This window comes from Penicillium paradoxum (assembly GCF_028828445.1).
Source record: "Penicillium paradoxum strain IBT 22861 chromosome Unknown utg000006l_segment0_segment0, whole genome shotgun sequence".
NCBI lineage: Eukaryota > Fungi > Ascomycota > Eurotiomycetes > Eurotiales > Aspergillaceae > Penicillium > Penicillium paradoxum.
This window is the reverse complement of record NW_026643184.1, coordinates 1,811,309-1,835,907: the sequence shown is the minus strand read 5'-3', so window position 1 is coordinate 1,835,907 and position 24,599 is coordinate 1,811,309. Positions and strand designations below refer to the sequence as shown.

At 49.7% G+C, this 24,599-nt stretch overlaps 5 protein-coding genes across 5 annotated transcripts; 2 read left to right on the top strand and 3 right to left on the bottom strand.

The window, feature by feature from the left end:
• Positions 1-1,213: 1,213 nt before the first annotated feature.
• N7457_007118 (i-AAA protease YME1) lies at positions 1,214-3,808 on the top strand (the record flags this gene model as incomplete). Its single annotated transcript, XM_057178161.1, has 5 exons — positions 1,214-1,243; positions 1,307-1,447; positions 1,508-1,613; positions 1,683-3,400; positions 3,455-3,808. 5 exons carry the CDS (start codon positions 1,214-1,216, stop codon positions 3,806-3,808), a joined length of 2,349 nt encoding a protein of 782 aa, XP_057029905.1.
• A 1,454-nt stretch (positions 3,809-5,262) lies between these two features.
• Positions 5,263-7,209, bottom strand: N7457_007117 (glycerol kinase; the record flags this gene model as incomplete). The annotated part of the gene is made up of 4 exons (XM_057178160.1): positions 5,263-5,538; positions 5,610-5,776; positions 5,830-6,824; positions 6,887-7,209. 4 exons carry the CDS (start codon positions 7,207-7,209, stop codon positions 5,263-5,265), a joined length of 1,761 nt encoding a protein of 586 aa, XP_057029904.1.
• A 1,935-nt stretch (positions 7,210-9,144) lies between these two features.
• Positions 9,145-10,259, bottom strand: N7457_007116 (DUF3429 domain-containing protein; the record flags this gene model as incomplete). Its single annotated transcript, XM_057178159.1, has 4 exons — positions 9,145-9,570; positions 9,638-9,862; positions 9,927-9,974; positions 10,041-10,259. 4 exons carry the CDS (start codon positions 10,257-10,259, stop codon positions 9,145-9,147), a joined length of 918 nt encoding a protein of 305 aa, XP_057029903.1.
• A 1,088-nt stretch (positions 10,260-11,347) lies between these two features.
• Positions 11,348-20,953, top strand: N7457_007115 (membrane morphogenesis protein VPS13; the record flags this gene model as incomplete). Its single annotated transcript, XM_057178158.1, has 3 exons — positions 11,348-20,381; positions 20,437-20,853; positions 20,913-20,953. The coding sequence occupies 3 exons, from the start codon at positions 11,348-11,350 to the stop codon at positions 20,951-20,953; spliced, it is 9,492 nt and encodes a 3,163-aa protein (XP_057029902.1).
• Positions 20,954-21,712: 759 nt separating this feature from the next.
• Positions 21,713-24,009, bottom strand: N7457_007114 (DUF3405 domain-containing protein; the record flags this gene model as incomplete). Its single annotated transcript, XM_057178157.1, has 4 exons — positions 21,713-21,814; positions 21,897-22,743; positions 22,801-23,637; positions 23,705-24,009. The coding sequence occupies 4 exons, from the start codon at positions 24,007-24,009 to the stop codon at positions 21,713-21,715; spliced, it is 2,091 nt and encodes a 696-aa protein (XP_057029901.1).
• Between the last annotated feature and the right edge of the window lie 590 nt (positions 24,010-24,599).

Here is a 24,599-nt window from a genome sequence, read left to right as displayed (position 1 = left end):
GCGTTCTACGAAATTATTACTAATTGTCTAACTGACTAAGCTACTTATTCTAGGTAAAATTACTAGTAGAAAAATCTTTCTTTATTAAGTAGATTATTTAATAAAATTAAATAATTAATGGAATTGATAGAGTTAATGATAGAATTGATAGTGTTAATGATAGAATCGATAGAACTGATGAAGCTAAATTGGTCGTAGAGAGAAAATAGCTATTGTTAATAACCTTAGGTTTGAAAACAACGTTTTTTGAGTTAAACGTTGTTTTTAAATTTGAGGTTTGTATTTTAAAAACCTCAATATGATTTGAAAATCCTTTTGAAATAACCGTTGTTTAGGAGTTTTGTAAGGGTTTCCGACGTTTTGAAAAAATAATGCTTGTTAATCCGTTGATTGTTGGAACTCCCATTCCTCCCGTAATGTACAGTCAGTAGACATAAGTATTTGCACCCCCGCCCCACACCTGTAGTATTACATAATATTCTGCCGGCATAAAAACAATCGCATATATCATGATTGTCTCTAATAACCAGATATAAATGCAGGGAGTGGTGCCAGGAGGTAAAAAGATGATAATCTGGGCTATCCATCTCGAAAAAGCAGTTTTATCTACGGTTTGAGGGCGCTCTACTCATAAACACTATCCGTGTCAAGAAGGCGGTGTAGGCGGTGAATGGTGTGGGGCCAATGGGGGTGCAAATACTTATGTCCAGTCACTGTACATGTAGGCACGGGCCTTTGGAGATCACGTGGATTTGTCCGGCCAGGTGGTCGTTTCCAATCTAGAGCCAACAACTTTACTTTTTCGCCTTCTCCACCATCTTCTCACGTGACTATCCTGATCACGCGGATTAATCCGACCAGCCACCATTGATCCGGCGGTTTATCCGGAGGTTTATCCGACGATTTATCCGACGATTTATCCGACACTCGTGATGTCTGCTTTTACCGCCTTTGGGCGTGCCAAGTACTATCACGTGGAAGGTCTACGGTCGGCCATTCAGATGCAAATGGCAGTAGTGGCCCTTCGCCGCCCGCCTTCATAATGCGGAGCACATTATTGCCTTCCTCTCTATCTTCGATCTTGCGTCAGCGATGTCATTCTCTTCCATTTAGCCTTCACAGAATCATCTTCGCGTTTCCTCTGCAAAATTGACCAAGAGAAGCACACAAATATCCTCGCACACGGCCGAGTGCCGCTGTACATCGGACAGCCATGGCCTTTCAGGCCCGGATCCCCAAGCTCGTGAGTACCACTTCGCGATTCCTCATCCAAACAACACAATTGACCCAAGCAATTTCCTTTCAGAGTGTCGCTGCCGTAACATCGGATCTTTGGCCCTCCATCTCGAACGTCCTGGTCGCCCCCTGGAAGCAAAGCGTGCAAATTTCGACGGCCAATGTCAGCGCATCCTCCCAGCGGAGCTCTACTAGACAAGGAAATGAGACGGTATGACATACCCTCGATATAAGTGGCGCCACTATATTCTAACGGAATTTGATTACCCAGCGCGCAACTTTGCCTGAATTCTTGAACAGCGTTCCCATCGAAGCCTTGCGTGCTGAGGTCGTGAACCGGCCCGCGCAACATGGATGGTCCTCCTTGCTGAAGCAAAGTATGTTTGGCTTAGCAAAATCGCTTTGAAGAATCATGTTCATGTCTAACCATTGATCATCTAAAATAGACAACGGACTTCTGACCCCCTCATTGTTTACATCGATTCCCAATGCTATTCCCGGTATTCGTTCCTACTCCACCCTCGCTCCATTCCGGTTTACCTCCCTACGTGCGGCCCCGAAGGTCAATGGTCTTTTGAAGCCACAGCAGCAGCGATTTCTATCTGGAGGATCCTGGCACCACATACTAGCCCAGAAGGAAAAAGTTGCGAACAAGAGCCCGAGCAACGCAGATGCTCAAAATGCTTTCTACACTGCCCTTTTGCGTGCCAAAATGCCTCACATTGTGCTCGAGCGACACCGAAGCGGATATTTCACAGGAGATCTTACGACTGAAGGATTGATTCAACAGGCCCAGGCAAGTGTTGGTGGCACCGACGCTGGAGCTGGAGCTTTCGCTGGGTCAAACCACAATCTGAGCCCTGAACAACTCCAGGCTGTTGGTCAGGCGGTTGCTGCTCGGGCTACTGGTAGTCAAATTGGAATGGGAAAGCAAAACGGCACCGGTGCCAAGGACGCCCCTCTCTACGTCGTGGTCGATGAGTCTCTCGGAAGCACAGTGTTTCGCTGGGTCAAATTCTTGCTCATTTTCGGCTTTTTCACTTATATCTCTCTGGTCACGGTCACTATCTTGGTTGAAACTACGGGCGTTCTGAAGAATGTTCGGGGGGCGCAAGACAAGGAAGCTCAAGCCGAACAGCAGACCGCTCGCTTTACCGATGTGCATGGTTGTGACGAGGCCAAGGATGAACTGCAGGAGCTGGTGGAATTTCTCATTAACCCAGAGCGCTTCTCTACCCTCGGCGGTAAACTGCCTAAGGGCGTTCTCTTGGTTGGTCCTCCCGGTACTGGTAAGACGTTGCTTGCACGTGCTGTCGCTGGTGAAGCGGGTGTCCCATTCTTCTACATGTCTGGATCCGAGTTCGACGAGGTCTACGTCGGTGTTGGTGCCAAGCGTGTTCGTGATTTGTTCGCTCAAGCCCGTACCAAGTCCCCGGCTATTATTTTCATCGATGAACTGGATGCGATAGGTGCGAAGCGAAACGAGCGCGATGCTGCTTATGTCAAGCAAACTCTTAATCAGTTGCTCACCGAACTCGACGGATTCTCCCAAACCAGCGGTGTCATCATCATCGCTGCGACTAATTATCCTCAACTTTTGGACAAGGCTCTGACCCGACCTGGTCGGTTCGATCGCAGGGTCGTTGTTGACTTGCCTGATGTTCGCGGCCGCATGGACATCCTGAGACACCACATGAAGAACATTCAGTCCGGCCCGGACGTTGACGTTGGGGTCATTGCGCGAGGCACTCCCGGTTTCTCCGGTGCCGATCTGGAAAACTTGGTCAACCAAGCTGCTATCCATGCCAGCCGTGATCGCAAGCCTAGCGTTGGCTCGTTCGATTTCGATTGGGCTAAAGATAAGATCATGATGGGTGCCGAGGCTCGCAGCCGTATCATTCAAGACAAGGACAAGCTTTTGACCGCGTACCATGAGGCTGGCCACGCTCTTGTTGCCCACTTCTCCCCATCGTCCACTCCGCTGTACAAGATCACAATCGTTCCCCGCGGTATGGCCCTCGGTATTACTCACTTCCTTCCCGAGATGGATACTGTCTCGAGGAACTACACCGAATATTTAGCAGACATCGCCGTCTCCATGGGTGGCAAGGCTGCGGAAGAGCTGGTTTTCGGCCATGATAATGTCACAAGTGGTATCTCTGCTGTAAGTCTCGCTAGTTTCCTTCTCGTCGTCATCACATACTAACGCTCGCCTTAGGATATTCAAAGCGCCACTGAGACAGCGTTCACGTTGATCACCCGATTCGGATATTCCGAGAAACTCGGCAACGTCGATCTGTCTACAAACTACGACAGCCTGTCATCGGAAACCAAGCAAGAGATTGAGAAGGAAGTACGCCGACTTGTCGAGGAGGCTCGTGAACGAGCAACCACGATTCTGACTGAAAAGCGCAACGAACTGGAGCTTCTGACCAAAGCACTCATTGAATATGAGACGCTTACAAAGGATGAGATGGAGCAAGTCCTCAAGGGTGAAAAGATCAAGAGACTTCACTCTTCCCCCACTGCCCCAGTGAAGCTCCCTGATGCCCTACAGTCAACTAGGGATTAAACCCTTCCTACATCCTGTAATCTCCACTTTTTCTTTTCCCATTTTCCAGTCTTGGGTTCTACGAGAATCCACGTGCCTTGTTTCTTTTTCTTTTTTTTCTTTTTCTTTGTCGTGCATCCCCGGATCGTTCGGGCGTCTGTTGAAAATACCATTTTCCCTGGTTCTTTCCTCCACATCATGTCCCAGTCAGGTCGATACTCAGTGACTGTTTGTACACTCGCCGCCTTTGTGCGTGCGCAATACCATTGAAGCTTGAAATGATCCCCTGTACATATCATCTGTATGTCTATGTTCCAATTGTATTTGTTGAGTAACAGCATCGAGCGTAACACATCTCCTAAGCATAAACCTAAAGAGCAATAATCTAGACAAGCCCTGGAATACAAGTAGATATACCACACGTCTTATACTCACATAGCTATATACATAAAACACCCCAGCAAGAACCGACTAAGTCCCCAAATCTAAACACCACCAGTATAACATTATAAAATTCTCTTCATATATCGTCCCCCCCTCGACATCCCAGCCAACGCCTATACTCCATCGCTACCATGTTCCTGTATACCATGGGAATTGCGTCATCGGTAGTTCCGGACATACACCCAAGGCACCGGACCCAAATATAGCCCAAAGTCCGGGCTCGGCAGGTCCGGCGCCACGGACCCTCATGACTTCATTGCCCAGGGCACTGACTTCGGGAATTCTCGCGACTTTTCGGGGGGTCGATCACTCGGCAAGTTTCGATCTTGGTTTGAATTTCTCCACTTGTCATGATGTCACCAGAGAGTCTGGTAGTGATATACAATGGTGAGGCTTGGGGGCTGCGATGGAGTTGGAGGTTAGAGTTGTGGGATGGCTTTTGTTCTGATATAGTACATGGGGTGAAGCGGGTTGTGTAGGATCCAGTTGGGCATTTGCTTAGGTTTAATTGTAGAATATAGGGATGGTATAGATTTGGAATTTTTTTTGGGTTCTTCATTTCACAAAATGGTTGGTATATACACAGATGCTGAGACTTGCTGGGAAGGGCAAGTCCATAGCAAGTAGGAAAAAAAAAAAAGTCCAGTTCTTCCAGCTCTGCTTCTGGAAAAACGAGTTCCGTCATAACGGTCATGATGAAGGGGGCATCGGCGCGGTGAACACGCCTATTAGGACGGGACTTTCTAGTCAGTTGAGGGCAATTCTTTAAATATGTATAAATGGAACGCGACGTGTCCAAATGCCCCCCATCGGAGGGAAAAAAAAAGGATAACAATCCGGGTATCCAAGAGAGAATATGTGCGATGTCCGGTTGGAATGATCTTGGGGTAAACCTCCTCTCTCGGTCTCAACCTCTGTCGCTGGAGACGCGTGTGTATATGTCATGCATGTGGTGATATGCACAAAGTCGACCGTAGGGTCGAGGATAGGCCGATGGGGATTGTCTCATCGGAATATTTATAAAAAGTTGTTTATTCGACGTCATCCTGGCCTTCATTCCTGTCCTCCTCGTCCATCCAGCCGCGGGACATTTCCACGGCTTTGGACCACTTTTTATACATGCGGCCGCTGGCCTTCACGGACATCGTGGGGGTGAAAGAGGCTCGGTTGGCGCGGTTCATATGCTTGAGTTCGGAGAATTCCTTCCAAATGCCAATGGCAAAGCCGGCGGCAATTGCGGCACCGAGGGCAGTGGTTTCGTGCATTGAGGGCCGCTCGACCGGGATTTGAATAATATCAGCTTGGGTCTAGTAGAAACGATAATAGTTAGCGTTGTTGGTCTCAAGACTAGTCGAGGATGGAAAGCATTGCAACATACCTGCATGCAAACATCCGAGTTACTCATGCCACCATCAACAGCCAGTTCTGTCAAACTCTTGCCACTGTCCATTGCCATGGCGTCGAGAATCGCTTTCGTTTGGAAGCAGGCCGCCTCCATAGTTGCACGGGCGATGTGCCCTTTTTGTGTGTGGGCAGTAATTCCCCCTAGTCAGCGTTAGTGAGGTTCTGTAAAGCGAAGCACCGCCTCCAAAACTTACAAATTGTTCCCTGGGCATCATCAATCCAGTAAGGAGCAAAGAGACCACTGAATGCAGTAACGAAAATACAACCTCCGTTATCCGGCACACTAGCAGCCAAATCGCTGACTTTGCGCGAGTCGCGGAAAAAGCCGAGGTTGTTCATTAGGAAAGAGACACCACTGCCCGCCACGGCCACACTGCCTTCCAATGCGTAGACAGGTTTGCGATCCCGCCCTAGCTGGAAGCCCACGGTACCCAACAAACCGTGTTTCGAAATAACAGGCTTGTCACCGACATTATAGAGAAGGAAGCATCCAGTACCATATGTGTTCTTAGCTGATCCCGGGGTGAAGGCACAGTGGCCGACTAGAGCTGAAGCCTGGTCACCTAGGCAGCTGGTAATGGGGACACCCTCCAGTGGCCCTTCAGCCACACGACCGAAGCCCTCGGGATCAGCCGAGGGAAGAATCTCAGGCAAACGAAGCTTGGTCCGGTCAATGTCGAAGAACTTCAAGAGCCGATCATCGTACTGGAGGGTTTCGAGGTTCATGAACATTGTCCGCGAGGCGTTGGTCACATCTGTAACGAGACGCTTGTTTTGAGGGCCACCGTTGAGATTGTAGATCAGCCAGCTGTCGACGGTTCCAAATGCAGCCCGACCGTCGTCGTACGCCGACCTGACATCTGGGAGATGGTCGAGCATCCATCGTAGCGTGACAGACGAGGGGTATGTGGAGAGAGGTAGACCGCAAATGTTGACGAGTTCGTCAGCACCGGGCCTTGCCTTCAATTCACGTACCAGGTTGACGGTCCGGGTGTCGGTCCAAGTGATGGCGTTATGCAAGGGTTCACCGGTCTCCCAGTCCCAGACCAATGCCGTTTCTCTTTGACTGGTGATGCCAATGGCTTCAATGTCGGATGTGGAGTGGCCGAGGGCAAGGAACGATTTCATGGCTTCTTCAATACAGACATAGACGGATTCGACCAATTCATACGGGTCTTGTTCGTGCCATCTGTGAGGAGTGGGGCAATTAATATTGAGGGGTTGGGAGGCAAAGAAGGGGCTCACACCTACCCTGGGTGTTCGTGAATCTGACGGAATTCCGTCTGGTATTTGGCGATAGGAACGCCTGTGCAGTCGAAGATGATGAACCGTGTACTCGTCGTACCCTGATCAATGGTGCCGATGAACCGATTCTTCAAGTCCCCCTCGGGATGTTCCTCGTCCTGAAGCAAAGAGCGTTCTCCATCGTATCTCTGCTTTGGACGATAATCCAGATTCAGTTGTTGCTGCTGCTTCTCCTCCTGGTGCTGATGCACATGTTGTTCGGCCTCGAAATCCTGGACCTCCGAGTCTCCATCGACGCTCTCATAGTCCAACTCGAACGGGTTTCGCATTTTCAAGATGGGGACCGAAAAAAAGAAGAAATTAAGAGAGAAAGAGCGATTTTTACTCCGGGTTTAAAGAGGGGAATGGCGGAGAGAAGGAACTACGAGGTGGCGAGTGTTGGGGATGTTGGATACGGGGACCAGCTCCCGTGGCAGAAAAGTGGAGCGTGACGTATCAAGCGGTGGCCAGGTATAACCGTGTCCTTCACCGGTCTCAGAGAAATGGTCGAGAAGGGGAGAAAGGGAGAATCTGGAGAAGGGCGCGGTGTAGATAAGAAGAGAAGCAGAGGCTAAATGCAGACAACCAGGGCTCTTTATCCAAAGGGGTGGACCAAGTGCCGGTGGGGGGAGGAGAAACTAGAAATCCGGTTGGTTTTTTTCTGATCAGAAGACCTCGTCACCTCCCCCACTATTTCGGGTCTGAACTATGGGCTTTATAAGTATTATTAGCTCTATAAGAACAGGTTGGAACGGCTTCCCCAGTACCCTGAATCGATCCCCTATATCCTTCTGTTCTTTTTCACTCTCTTTCTCTCCTCTCCTCTGCATCGTCTCTCCAAGCCTGGGCACTCCACAAGCGCCGTCGATCGTACACATGACACGGTCCATTTTTCCCTTGCGGTCTCTCAGTCGTTCTAGAACCCCCTTTTTTCTTAGTTTACATTCTCTGCAGATTAATTGAACCATTCCTATTCATGGAGAAAATCCCACGGGAATAATTATTGATTTGGGGCAAGTTAGCCTATGGGGAAGGGGAAATCCCCAAAAAACGAATGCCCATTCCTGGAGAGATTCTAGTCGGGGCCAAGAACATTCGAGTGCATCACCCCTCTCCTGGGGAACCGCCTATGATCTGGTCCGACCTCTCGGCTCTCATTCTTATTGATCGAGATCCTGGTCTGGCGCATTGGCACTGGTGCTTTATATCCTACAACACAGACCAATCGTTGACTCATGTCCCAATCATATCCGTCCCAGTCGGAAGATGACGTTCTCTCTGGAGAACCGGTCTGGTCAACCAGCGATATCGCCCTAGAACCATTCTCGCGCGGGGAGAGGGGAATCGGGTCAATCCTGCCAGGGACAGGGTGGTGCTAAACTATATGGGGTCTTCCGTGCTCCGTATTACATAGATCACGCGAAGACTGAAAAAAAGCAAAGAGGAAAAAAAGCCGAGCCCAAAAAAGAAAATCCAACAGGCTGATCTATGTGGATTCCAAGGATTTCAGGCGCAATCGGGCCTTACGACGGAGTATGCGTACCTCGCATGCAGGTCTCGCTTTACCTTCCCCAACTCGTTGGTTTCTTTTTCTTTTCTTTTTCTTTTCTTCTTTCTTTTTTTTTTTTTCCAGAAAGCCTATGTTGTACGCCACTTAGCTAAAAGTACCTATTTCGTCCTCTTTCCCACCCTAGAGTGTCCCTGCATTCTAGAAACTAGTCGCTCCGTACTCCGTAGATCTCGAAATATTTTCGACACCCCGTGACTCTGTATAACGGGGCCTTATCAACCCTAGTCGGCTCCGATCTGCGGCAACCCGTGTGAAGAATATGCCGATGATCCCCCTTCATCGACATCCGTGGATGAGTCCGACCTTACAGTTTGATATTGTAGATCAGATCCAATGCCAAGCACGTGTTGCTTTTTCGGATCCATGTTTCTTTCTGCCGCGGAAGTCCATGACACATCCATGGATATACTTCAAGTGCGGCACGCTTATATCTACTTCCTCGAGACCCTCCTGACTAGTAAGGGAAAAAAAAAAGAAAAACGTCGTTGCGACTCGACTCAGGCGTCTCCAATTATTGACACTCCAATTTTGAACAAAAGAAAATTTCAGTGGCCGCCCTAGTGCGTTCTGCGTATTTTACAGGAAATCACGGGTAATGCAAACATCGAGATCAGTCTCGGGGAGTTGACGCCCCTCACCTTATCAAAAGGCAAATTTACTCGGACTCCTCGCCGAGCTCAGCGCGGCGGCGGTTCTCAACCTCCTCCTGCTCCTTCTTCTGCAGGAAGATCAGAGCGTTGATCTTGTCCTTGATGCTGTGCTCAGAGGCAAGGGTCTGCTGGATCTGCTCACGGCCGATCAGGGTAGCCACGATGGAGGCACCGACGACGAAGGTCAGCACGAAGCGGTACATGCCGTACCAGTGGGGAGCACGGCCGGCAGCGGCAGCGCGGGCATCGTTGTAGTACAGGAAGGTGAAAGCAAGGAACTGGCTGATCAGGGCGTACTCGACGGGGAGCAGCAGAGTAGGCCAGGCCACAGCGGGGGCGATCACACCGGCGGCGTAGCGGCGGTAGCCGAACTTGCCGCCGTAGCCAGCCCACTCAAGACCCCAGTGAATGGCACCGAGGAAAGAAAGGATCTAGTGCAGAAGCAGCGATTAGCAAACTGGAAACCGATGTTTCACGACTTGATTTGGGATCACTTACAACGGCACCGTAGCCGACCTGGATGGGCTCCAGCATGTGGAGCATCAGCTCAGCGCTCTGGCCGGAGAAGATCAGACCATCACCGAGAGCAGCGGCGCGGTTGATCTCGTAGGAGAGGTAGACGGTCTGCAGGGAGGTGGCCAGGTAGGGAACGACACCAGCCATACCGAGGAAGAGAGCCTCCTTGGGGACTCCGCTCAAGCTGAAGGTATCCTTGATAACTTTCTATAACCGCGATGCCTAATTAGCATATGTTCGGCTGCCTCCACATGTGAACGGAAATACGTACCGCCTCGGATCGCATACCCGCCATAACATCGATATCATCCTCATCGTGCTGTAGTATCAAAGGTTAGCCATTTAATGCTTCCGCGCAAATCATTGATAATAGGTCATCTCTTACCTTGGCAGAAGAAGAAGAGTAGCGCACAAGAGCGGTGGTAACGGGCTTGTGAGCAGCGAGCGCGAAGCTCGGCGAGAAGGAGGGACGAATCAGAGTGCGGGCAGACGAGGTCATCTGGGCCTTGGAGATCTGGTTGCCCAGAGCGGAGCGAACCACGGAGGCATTGGAGCTCGAGAGGGCGCGGAGCGCAGAGCGGGCGACAGCGTTGCGGTACAACATGGTGGAGATATACAGCTTTTCGTGGTCATCCGGTTAGCAAGTCGCGGGAGAAGAAAAGCCTCGGGTACGGCCGGGCAGCAGCTTGAACTCACCCAATTGGCCTTAAAAAAAAGCTGGAGAGAAGTGGAAGAGTGGAGATTGAGGGTATACACCCGGAAAGTGACTTGATCTCGAAGTCGAGGACGTGAGTTTTCCGGGAGGGAACAAATAAGAAGATCTAGAAATGAAGTGACCGAGTGATGAGGTGTGGTCTGGTTTCGGGCGGACCGCAGCAGCCGGAACCGCAGAAAGTCTCTGCCTTAGGCCCCGAGGGTATTTATGCCTCAGGCGCCCAACCGGTCGGGGCAGCAGCCCTAGTTGACTAACCAGGAGATGGCTACGTCACTCCTGGGGTAAACAGGCGTATCCACCGGTACGGTACACTTTCCTACAATTACATACATAGTAGGGGATGATTCTCAGTGCATCGCCTCGTGCTCGAGAAAAAACCTATCAAAGCGCCTCTGGCCCCCGTCTCCCCACGTAGTGCCAAGCGTATAGCAGCCTGAGTACTGTGTACTTATGAAGTACTCCGGCTGTAGGCGGAAATGATACCCGCTGTTGGTGTAAGAAGTTGTACCCCCTCTGTACCGAGTACCACCCTCGTTCCTTTGCGTAACAGATAGCACCTCTCTTGATCCACGCAAACAAGGTCATTAACTGGCCTTGGATACCCAACATCATTCTGTCTCCATTTAGCGCTTGTTATTCCCTTACATCCTAACCTTAACCCGAGAGCTAATTATTGCAAGAGACCGAGTTCCGCTCTTCTTGGAGGGGAAAGTTCCACCTCGGTATCGCGCGTGCTCCCAGCCCACCCATAGCTGAATGGCTTGAATGTCCCCTATCACCCAGGGTTCTTAGAAGCAACTCTATCGTGTAAGCGACACATTTCTGAATATGCTTTAATTTCCCCTTGAATTACCACTGACATGCGAACTCTCAATGGTAGGCAGCATCAAATCGCTACACGCACACGAGTGAAGCGACCTCCTCCCCGGCCATAGAGCCCAACCACCAGGCCCGGTCTACGGCCGCACGCCGCAAGCATGTTGGAGGGAGTCGTTGCCAATCTTCTCAACCGATTTCTAGGAATTTACGTCAAGAATTTCGATGCAACGCAGCTTAACATCGGAATCTGGTCAGGCGACGTCAAGCTACGAAACCTCGAACTGCGCCGCGAAGCGCTCGATCAGCTACGCCTCCCGTTGAACGTTGTTGAAGGCCATCTCGGAGAGCTCACACTATCCATCCCATGGTCAAATCTACGAGGCAAACCGGTAAAAGTCGATATTGAAGATGTCTTCCTCCTCGCGGCACCTCGAGAAGATGCGGATTACGACCCGGCCGAAGAAGAAAGGAGAGCAAATGTACTGAAGATGGAACGAATTGAGAGCGCTGAGATTCTGCGCGAGCGAAATGCGGAGGGCATGAGTCAAGAAGAACAGCGTCGGAACCAGAGCTTCACACAGAGTATGATTACGGCCGTGGTGGATAATCTGCAGATTTCCATTAAGAACGTGCATTTCCGCTACGAAGACTCTATCGCATCGCCTGGACATCCATTTGCTGTCGGCTTGACGCTCAAGGAATTGAGTGCTGTCAGCACAGATGGAGAGTGGAATCCAACTTTCATCCAATCCGACTCCGATGTCACGCATAAATTGGCTGTCCTCGGGGCTCTCTCAGTCTATTGGAATACAGATGCTACACTCCTCGGAACCGGACGGGGTTGTGACATAGGTGCAAAAGCCCAGGGAATTGACCGGGCCGATTTGATGGAGAAACTCAGGACAGCCATTGATGCCGATGAAGGAAACCAATTTATGTTGCGACCCGTCAGTGGCCGTGCTGGATTGGAGATGGACAAGTCAGGCAAATATGATCGGCCTGCAATCAAAGCGCGATTGCTGTTCGATGAGCTCGGCTTTGTTTTGGATGACAAACAATATCGCGATGCGTTGATGTTGGTGGATTTGTTCCACTATTTCATTCGCCATCAAGAACATAAGAAAATCCAGCCTAAGACCTCACCGAAGGAGGACCCCCGGGCATGGTTCAGGTTCGCCGGAGAAGCTGTTCTCAGTAAGATCCAGGAACGCAACAGACGTTGGACCTGGGGCTACATTAAGGAGCGCAGAGATGACCGAATCGCATACATTGCCTTGTTCAAGAAAAAGAAGAAGGAAGAAATCTTCACACCCGAAGAAACGAAGCAGTTGGAGAAACTGGAAGCCAAACTCAGCTACGAGGATATCCGATTCTGGCGTTCACTTGCACGAAATCAGCTACGGAAAGAAAATGTCGGCGTCAAGAAACCCGCGGAACAACAATCATGGTCCGACTGGTTCTGGGGCGCTAAGAAAGAAGAGTCCGAGGAGACCATGACTGAGGAACAGCGACAAGAGCTGTACAACGCCATTGATTGGGACGAAAAGAAAGCCATCGCTGAAAGTGTTGATGTACCTCGGGAATGGGTTAAGCTTCAGGTCAACTGGAGTCTTCGGGCTGGTAGCTTCACTCTAATTCAGGACCCCCATGGCGCGGCGAACGAAGTCATGAAGCTGGTATTCGATAATTTCCGAGCCAAGGCTCTTCAGCGCCCTGATTCATATCTTCTTGATCTTGACCTTGGTGGATTGAAGATGTACGATGGCACTACTGCCGGGACTCTCTATCCCCAAATTGTCAAGGTCAAGGATTCTCTTCCTGAGCTTATAGAAGATCAAGAGTCAAGCGACGATGATGATCTCGCCTCACAAGCTAGCGCGGATGACCTTGAAGATGAGGACAGTCTGTTCCATTTGCAATTGGAGAAGAATCCACTTGAAAGCGATGCAGACACAGCAGTGAAGGTCAAGCTGAAGAGTATTGAAGTCATCTACAATCCTCGATTCATCGTAGGGATTGTTAAGTTCTTTGAGCCCCCCGAGCGACACATGGAATCCATCGGTGCTCTTCTGGACACTGCGGGAGCCACTGTTGAAGGGCTTAGACAGCAAACTCGAGCTGGCCTGGAGTTTGCCTTGCAAGAGCACAAGAAGGTCGATGCGCAGTTCGACATTAACGCACCCTTGATTATTGTCCCAGAAAGTATCACACAACCAAGCTCCCTTTGCTTGATTCTCGATGCAGGTCATGTGAGTGTTAACAGCGAGTTGGTCGACCGTCAAGCGATGCGGGATCTCCAGTCCAAGCAGAGTCACCAATATGAGGAAGAAGATTACAAGCAACTAGAACATCTGTTGTACGATCGGTTCCTCATTAAACTAGACTCCACTCAGGTCCTCATTGGACCTGGCGTTGACGCAACCAAAGCGCAGCTTAATAGAAATGTCGAGTCTAGGAATTTCCACATCATTGACCGCATCAATGTCGATTTTGCCCTGGAGATGTGCATCGTGCCGAAGGTGACCCAGCTCACCCGAACACGCATCTCTGGACATTTGCCAGAGCTTCATGCATCAATGTCCGATACCAAATATAAGGGTTTGATGAAGCTGATTGATATTGCAATCCCCCAATTCGATACAGATACTCCTCCGTCTGGTTCAGTTGCCACGGCGGCTGCCAAGGAAGGAGCAGCCATAGCTACACGAGCTAGATCAGCATCGTTCCAACCATCAGCCCAACGAGAGCTTCCCGTTGTCGATGACGAGGAGGAGTCCGAAACAGACAGCGACCATGTGAAGAAGAGCGTGGATACGCCGACTAACATCCATCGCAGGGACTTCGAATTCAAGTTCACTGTCGGCCGTCTTCGTGGCTCGCTATTCCGTGCCGATCCCCATGATCCGCAACGAGATGATTTGTTGGTTGAACTGATTGCGGAAGGCTTTGAGCTGGACTTCTACATGCGTCCGTATGATATGGTTGCCGAAGTTGTCCTGAAATCGTTGAGCGTGGACGACTATATTGAGGAAAACCCGATGCCTGAGTTCAAGAGAATCATTTCCTCCAAAGGATTTGATGCTGACGAAGACAAAGACCTGTTCCAGCTGAAGATGGTGCGGGTCAAACCCGAGTCTCCTGAATTTGACTCAACATATGAAGGGGTCGCCATGAACCTTGACATAGCCGTCTCGACTATCAATCTTGTCGTGACGAGGAAAACGCTTCTCACCCTCCTAGACTTCATTCTCCTCACATTTACAAACCCTCAACAGCCGACTGAACCTAGTCCAGAAACCGACAAGGCTATCGAAGGCACAGAAGTTGTGGAAGAACAACCCCAGCAGGCTGGAAAGCTTCGCATCAGAGCTAATCTCAAGAGTATTGCACTCGTCCTCAACAATGATGGGGTACGCTTGGCAACCTTGAGTCTCAACACTGCCGACGTGGGCATCTTCCTCGTGGGCAGCTCTATGCTCATCCAATCTCGTATAGGCAGTCTGACCTTGGTTGATGATGTCAACCTGGGTGCCGCGGAGGACTCTGATATCCGGCGCCTGCTGACCATAGAAGGTGATAATTTCGCCGACTTCAAGTATGAGACCTTCGACCCAGCGAGTGACACGTATCCCGGCTATGATTCCGAGGTCTATCTGCGATCTGGTTCCATTAAGATTAATTTCCTGGAGGAGCCCTACCGTAAAATCATCAACTTCCTTGTCAAATTTGGCAAAATGCAAGCCATTTTCAATGCAGCTCGACAGGCTGCTGCCAACCAGGCCAATCAGCTTCAAGAGAATGCTTCGCGGATGCGACTTGATGTTGTTGTTAAGACTCCCATCGTGGTTTTCCCACGCGCCATGACGGATGATCGCCCTAGGGACACAATCACTGCTCATCTTGGTGAAATCTATGCCAAGAATGAGTTTGTGCCCATGGACGAAGGAAAGGATAGCCCTGCTGTTAATGTCATCTCCACTGGTGTCCGCAACATACGCCTTACCTCCAAGTTCAACTTCGAAGATGGTACATCTGAAGAACTAGAGATGATCCAAAAGGTCAACCTCGAGTTTAGTATCTGTTATCTGGAGCATCAAGCCAATAACCCACGCCCGGACATGGAAATTGAAAGTTCTCTGTCTCCTATCAATCTGCGCATCTCCCAGAGTCAGCTCAAGTTCTTGCTGGAGCTTTCAAAGTCGATACCAGGCGCTTTTGCCACCGATGCTGAACAGCAAGAGCTCGAGGCTTTGGAATCTTTGCCTTCATCGGTGACTGAGCCTACGAGGGAGGCTACCTCGAAAGCAGCCCAAGCACAGAATTCCCCCGGAGAAGCACCCACGGACAACACCGAAATTCAGGAGACTTGGGTACGACTCGATATGATTTTCAAGGTTGATAGTATTGGCTTGGAGCTTATCCTAGCAAACGATGATCAACCTGTCGGTCACTTAGAGGATTCGAGTCTGTCCAAGTTCTCTCTCAATGACACCCGAGTGAAGCTACGCATGTTGACAGATGGCTCATTGGAGTCGGAGCTTCTCATCCATTCGTTCTCCATCCGTGATAGTCGCAAGCAGGATTCGAACAAATTCAGGAATATCATGTCTTTGATCAACAACGATGTCCAGCAGCAATTCATGGCTAGCGTATCCATGTCTGGAGGACCAGAAAAACATCTCATTGCGATGCTGACAATTGACAGCCCTCGCATTATGTTTGCCTTGGATTATCTCTCTGCTTTGCAGTCGTTCAGTCAGTCTGCATTTGCCTCTGAAGAACCAATCGAAGTAGTTGAAGAGGAGAGCGAGTCACCCGAGGAATCCGAAACAGGATCCCTAACTGCTACAAGCTCCGACAGAGCCATAACCGAGGCTTCTTCGAGCGATGCCACATCAGCGGCTATGACAGTATCGTTCCGGGTGAACCTTGTCGACGCTCAAGTGATTATGGTGGCCAACCCTGCCATTCCACACTCTGAAGCTATCGTCCTTGGTACCAAGGAAGTTCTCATTTCCCACCAAAATGTATCTACTCTGCAGATCCAAAAGGTGGGCATGTTCCTGTGCCGAATGGATAAGTTTGAAACTTCCCGACTTCGCATTCTGGATGATTTCACACTTGAAATGTCCGTTGATAGCCGAGCACAAGAGAGAGGGTCTGCTTTGACTTCTATTGAGGTTCACCTTGAGCCTCTGGTTCTCCGTTTGTCTTTGCGTGATATCCTGATGGCAATCCAGATTGTCAATAAGGCTTCCGAGATGCGAGCTCAGAGTTCTCAGCAGACTGAATCAGGGGAAGTGAAGAAAATCGCAGACGCGAAGACTACCAGAGGCCGTTCTTCCAGCAAAACGTCTTCTGCTATTGCTAAGAGGGCTCGTCGTTTGAGCCAAGGTGTTGCACAGCTGGAAAGGCCGAGTACTGCACAAAGTTCAGTTCTCCTGAAGCGGGAAGAGATGTCTGCCAAGATTGATGGCATTAGAGTCATTCTCATTGGTGATCTACATGATCTACCTCTGCTCGATTGGAGTGTCAAGAAATTCAACGTGGATGTACGCGACTGGTCATCAACGCTGAATGCCGATACGAACTTTGAGACATTCTTGAATGTCTACAACTTCTCGAAGTCAGCCTGGGAGCCGTTGATTGAACCATGGCAACTGGGATTCCATATGGCCAAGGAGGTCAATCCGGATATCTTCTCTTTCGATGTGTATTCGCACAAAACGATGGAGCTTACCGTAACATCCGCCACAATTGCCCTCGCATCCAAATCCTTCCAGTTCCTTTCAACGGACGAGGATGTCCTTTCCAAGCCAAGAGGTGCTGATGCCCCATATAGGATTCGCAACTACACTGGATTTGACCTCAGAGTTTGGGCCGATGTTAGCACAGAAGGGGATGGGCCAGCGGCGAAACTTGCTGATGGAGAAGAATCTCCATGGCGATTCGAAGATTCTACCGCTATCCGTGAAACTCTGACACCAGAAGGTCACGGTGGAGTGGTTGGTGTGAAGCTGGAGGGTAGTGGCTTTGACAGCATCAGCCGCATTCCTGTTGTGCGCGAAGGCGAGACTATTTACGCCTTGAAGCCAAAGCAAGAAAATGTTCTCCACCGCCTACTTGTCGAGGTCAAGTTGGGACCAGACAATGTCAAGTGCATCACATTCCGCTCACCACTTCTCATCGAGAACAACACTCAAATTCCTGTTGAATTGGGCATTTTCAGCCCCGGAGAAGGCCACTTGTTGAAGATCGAGAAGATCTTGCCTGGCGATGCACGACCAGCACCTGTTGGATCCGCATATCTCCACTCCATTGTTGTTCGTCCTGATCAAGGCTTCGGATATGACTGGTCTGATGAACGGCTATTCTGGAAGGACCTTATTAGGCGACCCACACGCACTGTCAAGTGTGTCAGCGAGAGTGGACAGCAGGCTCCTCCGTTCTATTTCCAAATGAACGCAACTTTCGACAGCAAAAATTCGCTCACGGGCACCTATCCCTATATGAGAATCCGAATCTTTGCTCCTGTTGAGATTCAGAACCTTCTGCCTTACGATTTCAAGTACCGCATCTATGACAAGAACACTAAGAAGGATTGGACCAATTTCTTGAGGAAGGGTGGCGTCAGCCCAGTCCACGTCGTGGAACTGTCTCATTTGTTGTTGCTCAGCATTGATCTGCAAGATACCGTCTTCCGTCAAAGCGAGTTCGCCATTGTCAACGGTAATGCGCAAGACTACCGCAGAGAGCATACCTTGGCCCTCAAAGACGAGCGCGGTCTTCAACTGAAGTTGCAGCTTCACTACTTCAACATCCCCAACAGTGGCGGTGCTTTCAAGGTCTCTGTGTACAGCCCATACCTTATTTTGAACAAGACCGGCCTTCCCATGGACATCCAAAGCAAAGCATTCCTTCAATCTGCAAGGAACGCTGCTGGTCAAGGGCTCAGAGCCGACCCAAGAGATGAGGGACGTGCACTGCCGTACATGTACTCTTATGCCACCGAGGACCAGAAAAACCGATCTATCCTAAAAGTTAGCGATTCTGCATGGAGCAAACCGCAGAGTTTCGAGGCCATCGGAAGTACCTTCGAGATCATATTCCCCGACCGCCAAGGCAAATCTGAGTTCCACTCCGGAGTGTCTGTTGCCGAAGGTGAGGGCAAGTACAAGCTGACCAAGGTGGTCACTCTGGCCCCACGTTTCATCCTGAAGAGCAATCTGAACGAGGATATCCTGGTGCGCGAGCCAGGCTCGTCCAACGTCCTCCAGGTCCAGAATGGCAAGTTGGTGCCACTTCATTTCTTGCGCCAGGTCCAAGAGAAACAGCTGTGCCTGTGTTTCCCTGGTGTCAACAACCAATGGTCTTCTCCGTTCAGCATTGCAGACGTTGGAACCGTACATGTCAAGTTGGCCAAGGCCAACCAGCGCCAGAAGCTGATCAAGATTGATATCATCCTGGAAGCAGCAACTCTTTTCTTGCACTTCAGCGTTGAGTCTCGTAACTGGCCCTTCTCCATGCGCAATGAAAGTGATATGGAGTTCATCTTCTATCAAGCCAATCCAAATGTGGAGGACGATGATGACGAAGATGATCAGACTAGCGGCTGGAGGCCAATCCGATATCGAATCCCCCCACGGAGTATCATGCCATATGCATGGGACTACCCTGCGACGAAAAACAAGTCGCTCGTGTTGACCTGCCAGGGCAAAGAGCGTCATATCAAGCTTGCTGAGATAGGAAACCTGATTCCAATGCGGATTCCACCCTCGCAGCCTGGCGGATACCAGAAGATCATTGACATCAATATTACTGCCGATGGCCCGACTCAAACGCTTGTACTGTCCAATTTCAAGGCATCGAAGAGTATGTACAAACAACAAAGGGGACAATCTTCACAGACTGGCACAAACACCGGGTTCGAGGTCAAGGAAATGAACTCGGACGTCAACTTCAAGGCACAACTCCGTCTGGGAGGCATTGGAATCTCATTGATCAATCAGAACCTGAAGGAACTGCTTTATCTCACCTTCCGCGAGATTGAGATCAAGTTCAGGGAGTCAAGATTGTATCAGACTCTGAACACCACCATCAAGTGGATTCAGATTGACAACCAGCTTTACGGTGGCATCTTCCCCATCTTGCTTTATCCCAGTGTTGTTCCGAAGACTGGAAAGGAGATGGAAGCACACCCGATCTTCCACGCAATGGTTACACGGGTCAAGGATGACTCGTACGGTGTTCTCTATATCAAGTACGCGACTCTGCTTCTACAGCAAATGACTTTGGAACTTGATGAGGACTTCATCTTTGCCATGCTTGACTTTGTCAAGATTCCTGGTGCTTCCTGGACCGAGGAACAAGAGGGCAAACTGTGCGATGGAGACCTCAACATTCCAGAGCCACAACAGGCAGACAATGGACAAGATGTGTACTTCGAGCTCCTTCATCTCCAGCCCATGCAGTTGGATATTTCTTTCATGCGTACCGAGCGCGTCAACGTGGAAGATACTATGCAGCCCTCTAACCCATTGATGTTCTTTGTCAATGTTATCTCGATGTCGATGGGCAATGTCAATGATGCACCTATCCGACTCAATGCTCTAATGCTCGAGAACGCTCGCGTTTCTTTCCCCAGACTGGTCGGCAATATCCGTGAACACTACACTCAAGAATTCCTGGGCCAGGTCCATATCATTCTCGGCTCGGCTGACTTCTTGGGCAATCCTGTCGGTTTGTTCAATAATGTCAGCTCTGGTGTCGCGGCCATCTTCTATGAGCCATATCAGGGTCTGGTCATGACCGACCGTCCCCAAGAACTGGGCATCGGTATTGCTAAGGGTGCCACAAGCTTCTTTAAGAAATCTGTCTTCGGATTCTCGGACAGTATGGCCAAGCTCACTGGAAGTATGTCCAAGGGTCTTGCTGCTGCTACTCTTGATAAGGAGTTCCAGACTCAGCGCCGGATGTCTAAGGTCCGCAACCGTCCCAAGCATGCGTTGTACGGAATCACGGCTGGTGGCAATGCATTTGCAAGTAGTTTGGCAAGCGGCATCGGTGGCTTAGCACGTCATCCACTACAAGGCGCTGAGAAAGAAGGTATCCAAGGATTCTTCAAGGGTGTTGGAAAGGGTGTTCTAGGCCTGGCCACTAAACCGGCAATCGGTGCCTTCGATCTTGCCTCCAGTAAGTTGGATCATAACCTATTTATTGACATACAATACTAACAATTTCCCCGTAGACCTTGCAGAAGGTGTCCGCAATACTACTACTGTCTTCGATGCAGAAGGTCTCGATCGTGTCCGACTCACCCGCTTCATTGGTACTGATGGCATCGTGCGCCCGTACTCGCAGCGTGAAGCTCTCGGACAGTTTTGGCTGAAGACTACTGACGACGGCAAATATTTCAACGAGGACTACATTGCCCATCTCGAACTTCCTGGTCGAGACATGCTGGTTCTGTTAACATACGCGCGTATCATGCTCGTCCGCACGAAGAAGCTCGTCACCGAGTGGGATATCCGTCTCACGGATATCCAGACCATCTCCAAAGAGCGCACCGGAATGAGTATCACCCTCAAGGGAGGTGCCAACGGACCCTTCATTCCTGTTCAAGACGAAAGCTCGCGGAACTGGCTGTATAGACAGATTGCTGTCGGTAAGTGCTTACTCATTCGAGCTTAATTTTGTCTTAGACTAACTGTTTCTTTCCCCTAGCGGTCAATGCTTTCAATGAGAAGTATAATTCCAGGGGATAGAGATGACGAGGCACTCAGTGTTGTTTACGATGTCATGAGATGGACTGCTTTCATTTTTGGGACGGGATTATCAACATTCACAGAGCACATGAATGATTCATGGCTCTCGGTTTCTCAATTTGTTCCATTCACGTACATAAGTTGCCTAATTCTTGCCTTTCGGCCTGTTGTGTTGGCCTTTTTAATTGCCTTTCTCCCATGCACGCAGCGAGGAATCCTTGGCTTCATGCAATTCATCTACAATTTGTTTAATAGAGTCAATCAGATATCCTCTCCAACGAAAAATGTCTCTTTCAAAGCTACATGTATGGTGGCCCTATGTGTTTACCTACCTGTAACCGATGACGAGCCTCCATATATCTACCCATGAACTGGAGTAACCAGAAGGTATCCGACATTATTGTGGTCCTATCTTTAGGATGAGATCAGTCCGGTTCTTCGTCAAGTCACTGCTCCGGTAACCTTTGAAGGAATGACCATTGCTGTGTTGAAAAGACAGAAGCAGACGAAGAAGGGGTTGAAAGGGACAGTGTTTTTGCCTGGTTTCAAAAACGCAGTGTGACAGATGCTATATTTACGAGAGAGATAGTTTAACAGAAGCGACCAACCCTCTTGGTGAGATTGGTGTAGAATGACTTCGGGTTCCTCCGTGATAGATATGGAAGCAAATGACAAGGTATTATGTTCTATAGCTGAACTCCACGAGCCCCAGGCAAAAGTAACCATACAAAAAACATTCAGATAGCCACCCCAGATGAATTACGGAACAGCCCTGTCAGGCCCCATCCCTTGAGCCGTATTTTTGATGGTATGGAGGAACATGGATGGGAAGCAATGTCGACCATAGCGATCCTCGGATAACTAGAATAGATAATATATATCAGTCAGTCTGCTCAAACTTCCCATCCAGGCAAGAAGCAAAACAGAAAAAGGCTATACTCACTGTTCTCCCACCCTCATGCTCCGCGGTCCTATACCCCAGCCAACGCCTGTACAAATCCTCTGCACTATGCGTCGTGAACATGTACGACAGCCGGTACGTGATATGATCAAAGACATGATCAAAGTTCCAAATACTGTCCGGTCCACCGTTGATATTCTCCGGCGGACCGGGGTTGTATATCCTTGCCAGCTCCTTCGGCGTCCACTGGCCATCCGCGTAAATCGGATGCGGAACATACACAGCCTTGAGACCGTGGAAAAGAGCCCATGATGCACCTGTCATTTCAGACGCAAGACCCAGACCCTTCGTCGCCTGCGCGTGGTGGATCAGATCGAGCAACCGCTTGGAGTACCGGCCCATGGTGATGACTGCCGCGCGCCGCGGTGTGTTCTCGCCGTTCTTGAAGTTCCAGATCTTATTGGGGAATGTCCATTGCGTGTCTTGGGGGTTGAAGATTGGGAGGAAGGTTATGAAGTCGGCTTCCTCGCCTACGCCCCAGGTGTAGTTGTCGCTGTCGGGGTGGGAGACTGGTGGATCGGGGCCGAGGGGGCGGATTCCTGTGCCAGATATGGGGCCCCAGATTGTGGCATCGGAACGATCTGAGAGGCTGTCGTGGACCATTTTGGTGAACTCGCTCCAGTTGCCGTGGGCATCGGGGGTGTAGAAGTAGGCATTTCGTTCCCAGAGGTATTTGCGTGGTTGTTGGCGGGCGAAGGAGACAGCGCGGCCGAGGAAGTGGTAGGTATGTCCTGTGTGTCGGCCGTCCATTTCGAGTTGCCAGTAGTAGTCAAAATGGGGGTAGAGTTGGGAGAAGATCTGTAGAGGTTGGTGGTGTTGGAGTTGAGGGCTGGATGATGTTAGTATGACACTTCTTAAGAGGATTATCCGGAGAGAATTGCTTCACCTATGCTCTTCTATCCTGGGATACCAGGCCTCTAACAGCTTGTTGTTAAAGAAAAGAGCCATGTTTCTGAATTCCTTTGGGATGGAATTCTTGAGCCGATCAATGGTCTTGATATCAGAGAAGATCGGCATCATATCATCCTTTACATGAATGAGGATAAAAATCTGATATTCTCCACCAGAATGCAATGAGAGTTCCATAATCAGAGAACGAAGATATTCACAATGGTGAGGCTTCCAATGAAGTCCACTCCATGCCCGAATCAGTACCGCTGAGCGAGGATGGAACCGTTTCACATTCGCGTCACTTGTGCGTGACTCGGATGATTTCTTAGGGGCCTGGGGAAGATCAAAGGCCAGTGCATTCTGATTCAAAGAGTTAATCATCTCGGTTGACTCGTATCTGTTTGCATTTCTTTCCAAACAGAGAGACTGTAGCTTGTACCAATCAACTTCGCACCAGGGCACCGCACGAGGACGTGTGAAGCCCGGTATCTCATCCTCGCCATTCTCATCGTAACCGTATGCTCCGAAGCGAGAGTATCTATCCGTACAAACTTCACCGTCCAAATCCAATGCCTCGTACGATCCGAATCGCGGAGGTGGAAATCCCGCTTGTTGGCCCTTGTACACTTGCATCATATCTTCCGGGGACTTGCGATCAAGATAACGACCCCGAGGACCAAGGCAGGACTGGAACTTTCCATGGAACTGCTTCTTCCATTTCCGGCTGTTGTATGGGGGGTATGGGTCGTAGATTGACGGAACTGGATGCGAAGCGTTGACGGACTCGATACTCGTTAGGGTTAGAGTCCCGCCAAGATAGAATCGCTTGTCCCTAACGAGGATCATGTCTCAGTATCATCCTATATCAAGGCACTCATGGGAATCATCAAGAAACAAACCTCCGGTCATGAGCCATGCCCATCTCATCTGGCTCGGATGAGTCTTGATCTGCCGCCTCCCCTATGGGAGTAGCTAGATGATACTGCCCCGGTCGAAGGACCCTTGGGCCACAACAAGAAGCATAAACAGCCCGAATAAGGCTTGTTTCTTGTCCACCAGATAGATAGAAACCTGTCTGGAGAATGAAGACTAGGCACATAAGATATCCCAACCAGCGCAACCAGGTCCACCGTCGATCCCATAGTGAGGCGTTGAACTTAGTGTGAAAGACAGGCGGCGCGCTGTTCCTTGTGAGGAGCTTCATGGTAAATGAAAGTTGTGAAGCAAGATGATAAATCACATAATCTAGCTTCGAAAGCCGTGTAGTAAAGATAGTGGAAACGACAGGAAAGAGAAGAGAAGTGATGACCAGACAGTTAAAATGAAAGAACACAGGATGTTTTCGATTGACACGTCAAAGATATGGGGAAAGTCAATAGATGAGATTGTCTGTCAGGAGCTTGAGCATTAAGTTACATGTGGTGGTTGGGTGCTACGATGTCATCACTACGCGCTGTTGACTACATCGCGGTCTAGGTAGGTTTGGGTAATGCCTCACATAGTCTCAACGTGCTGTTCATGATGAAACATTGTCTAGAATAGCATCAACCTTAGCACTTCCCTGCGAAATATGCTCTTCTTTAGGGTATCATGCTAATAAACTACATAGACATATGTGTCACACAATATCATGCCGTGGAAAACAGCGCGATTTCGTATCAACCCTCAGCTTGGAGTCTGATTGCTGTACAGAGGAAATTTATCAGAAGGCAACTTATGTACCCAACATGAGGGATGCCTTCTTTAGGTGCTGCGAATGTGTGACTAAATCCTAAGAGTGCGTTTTCCTTAAAA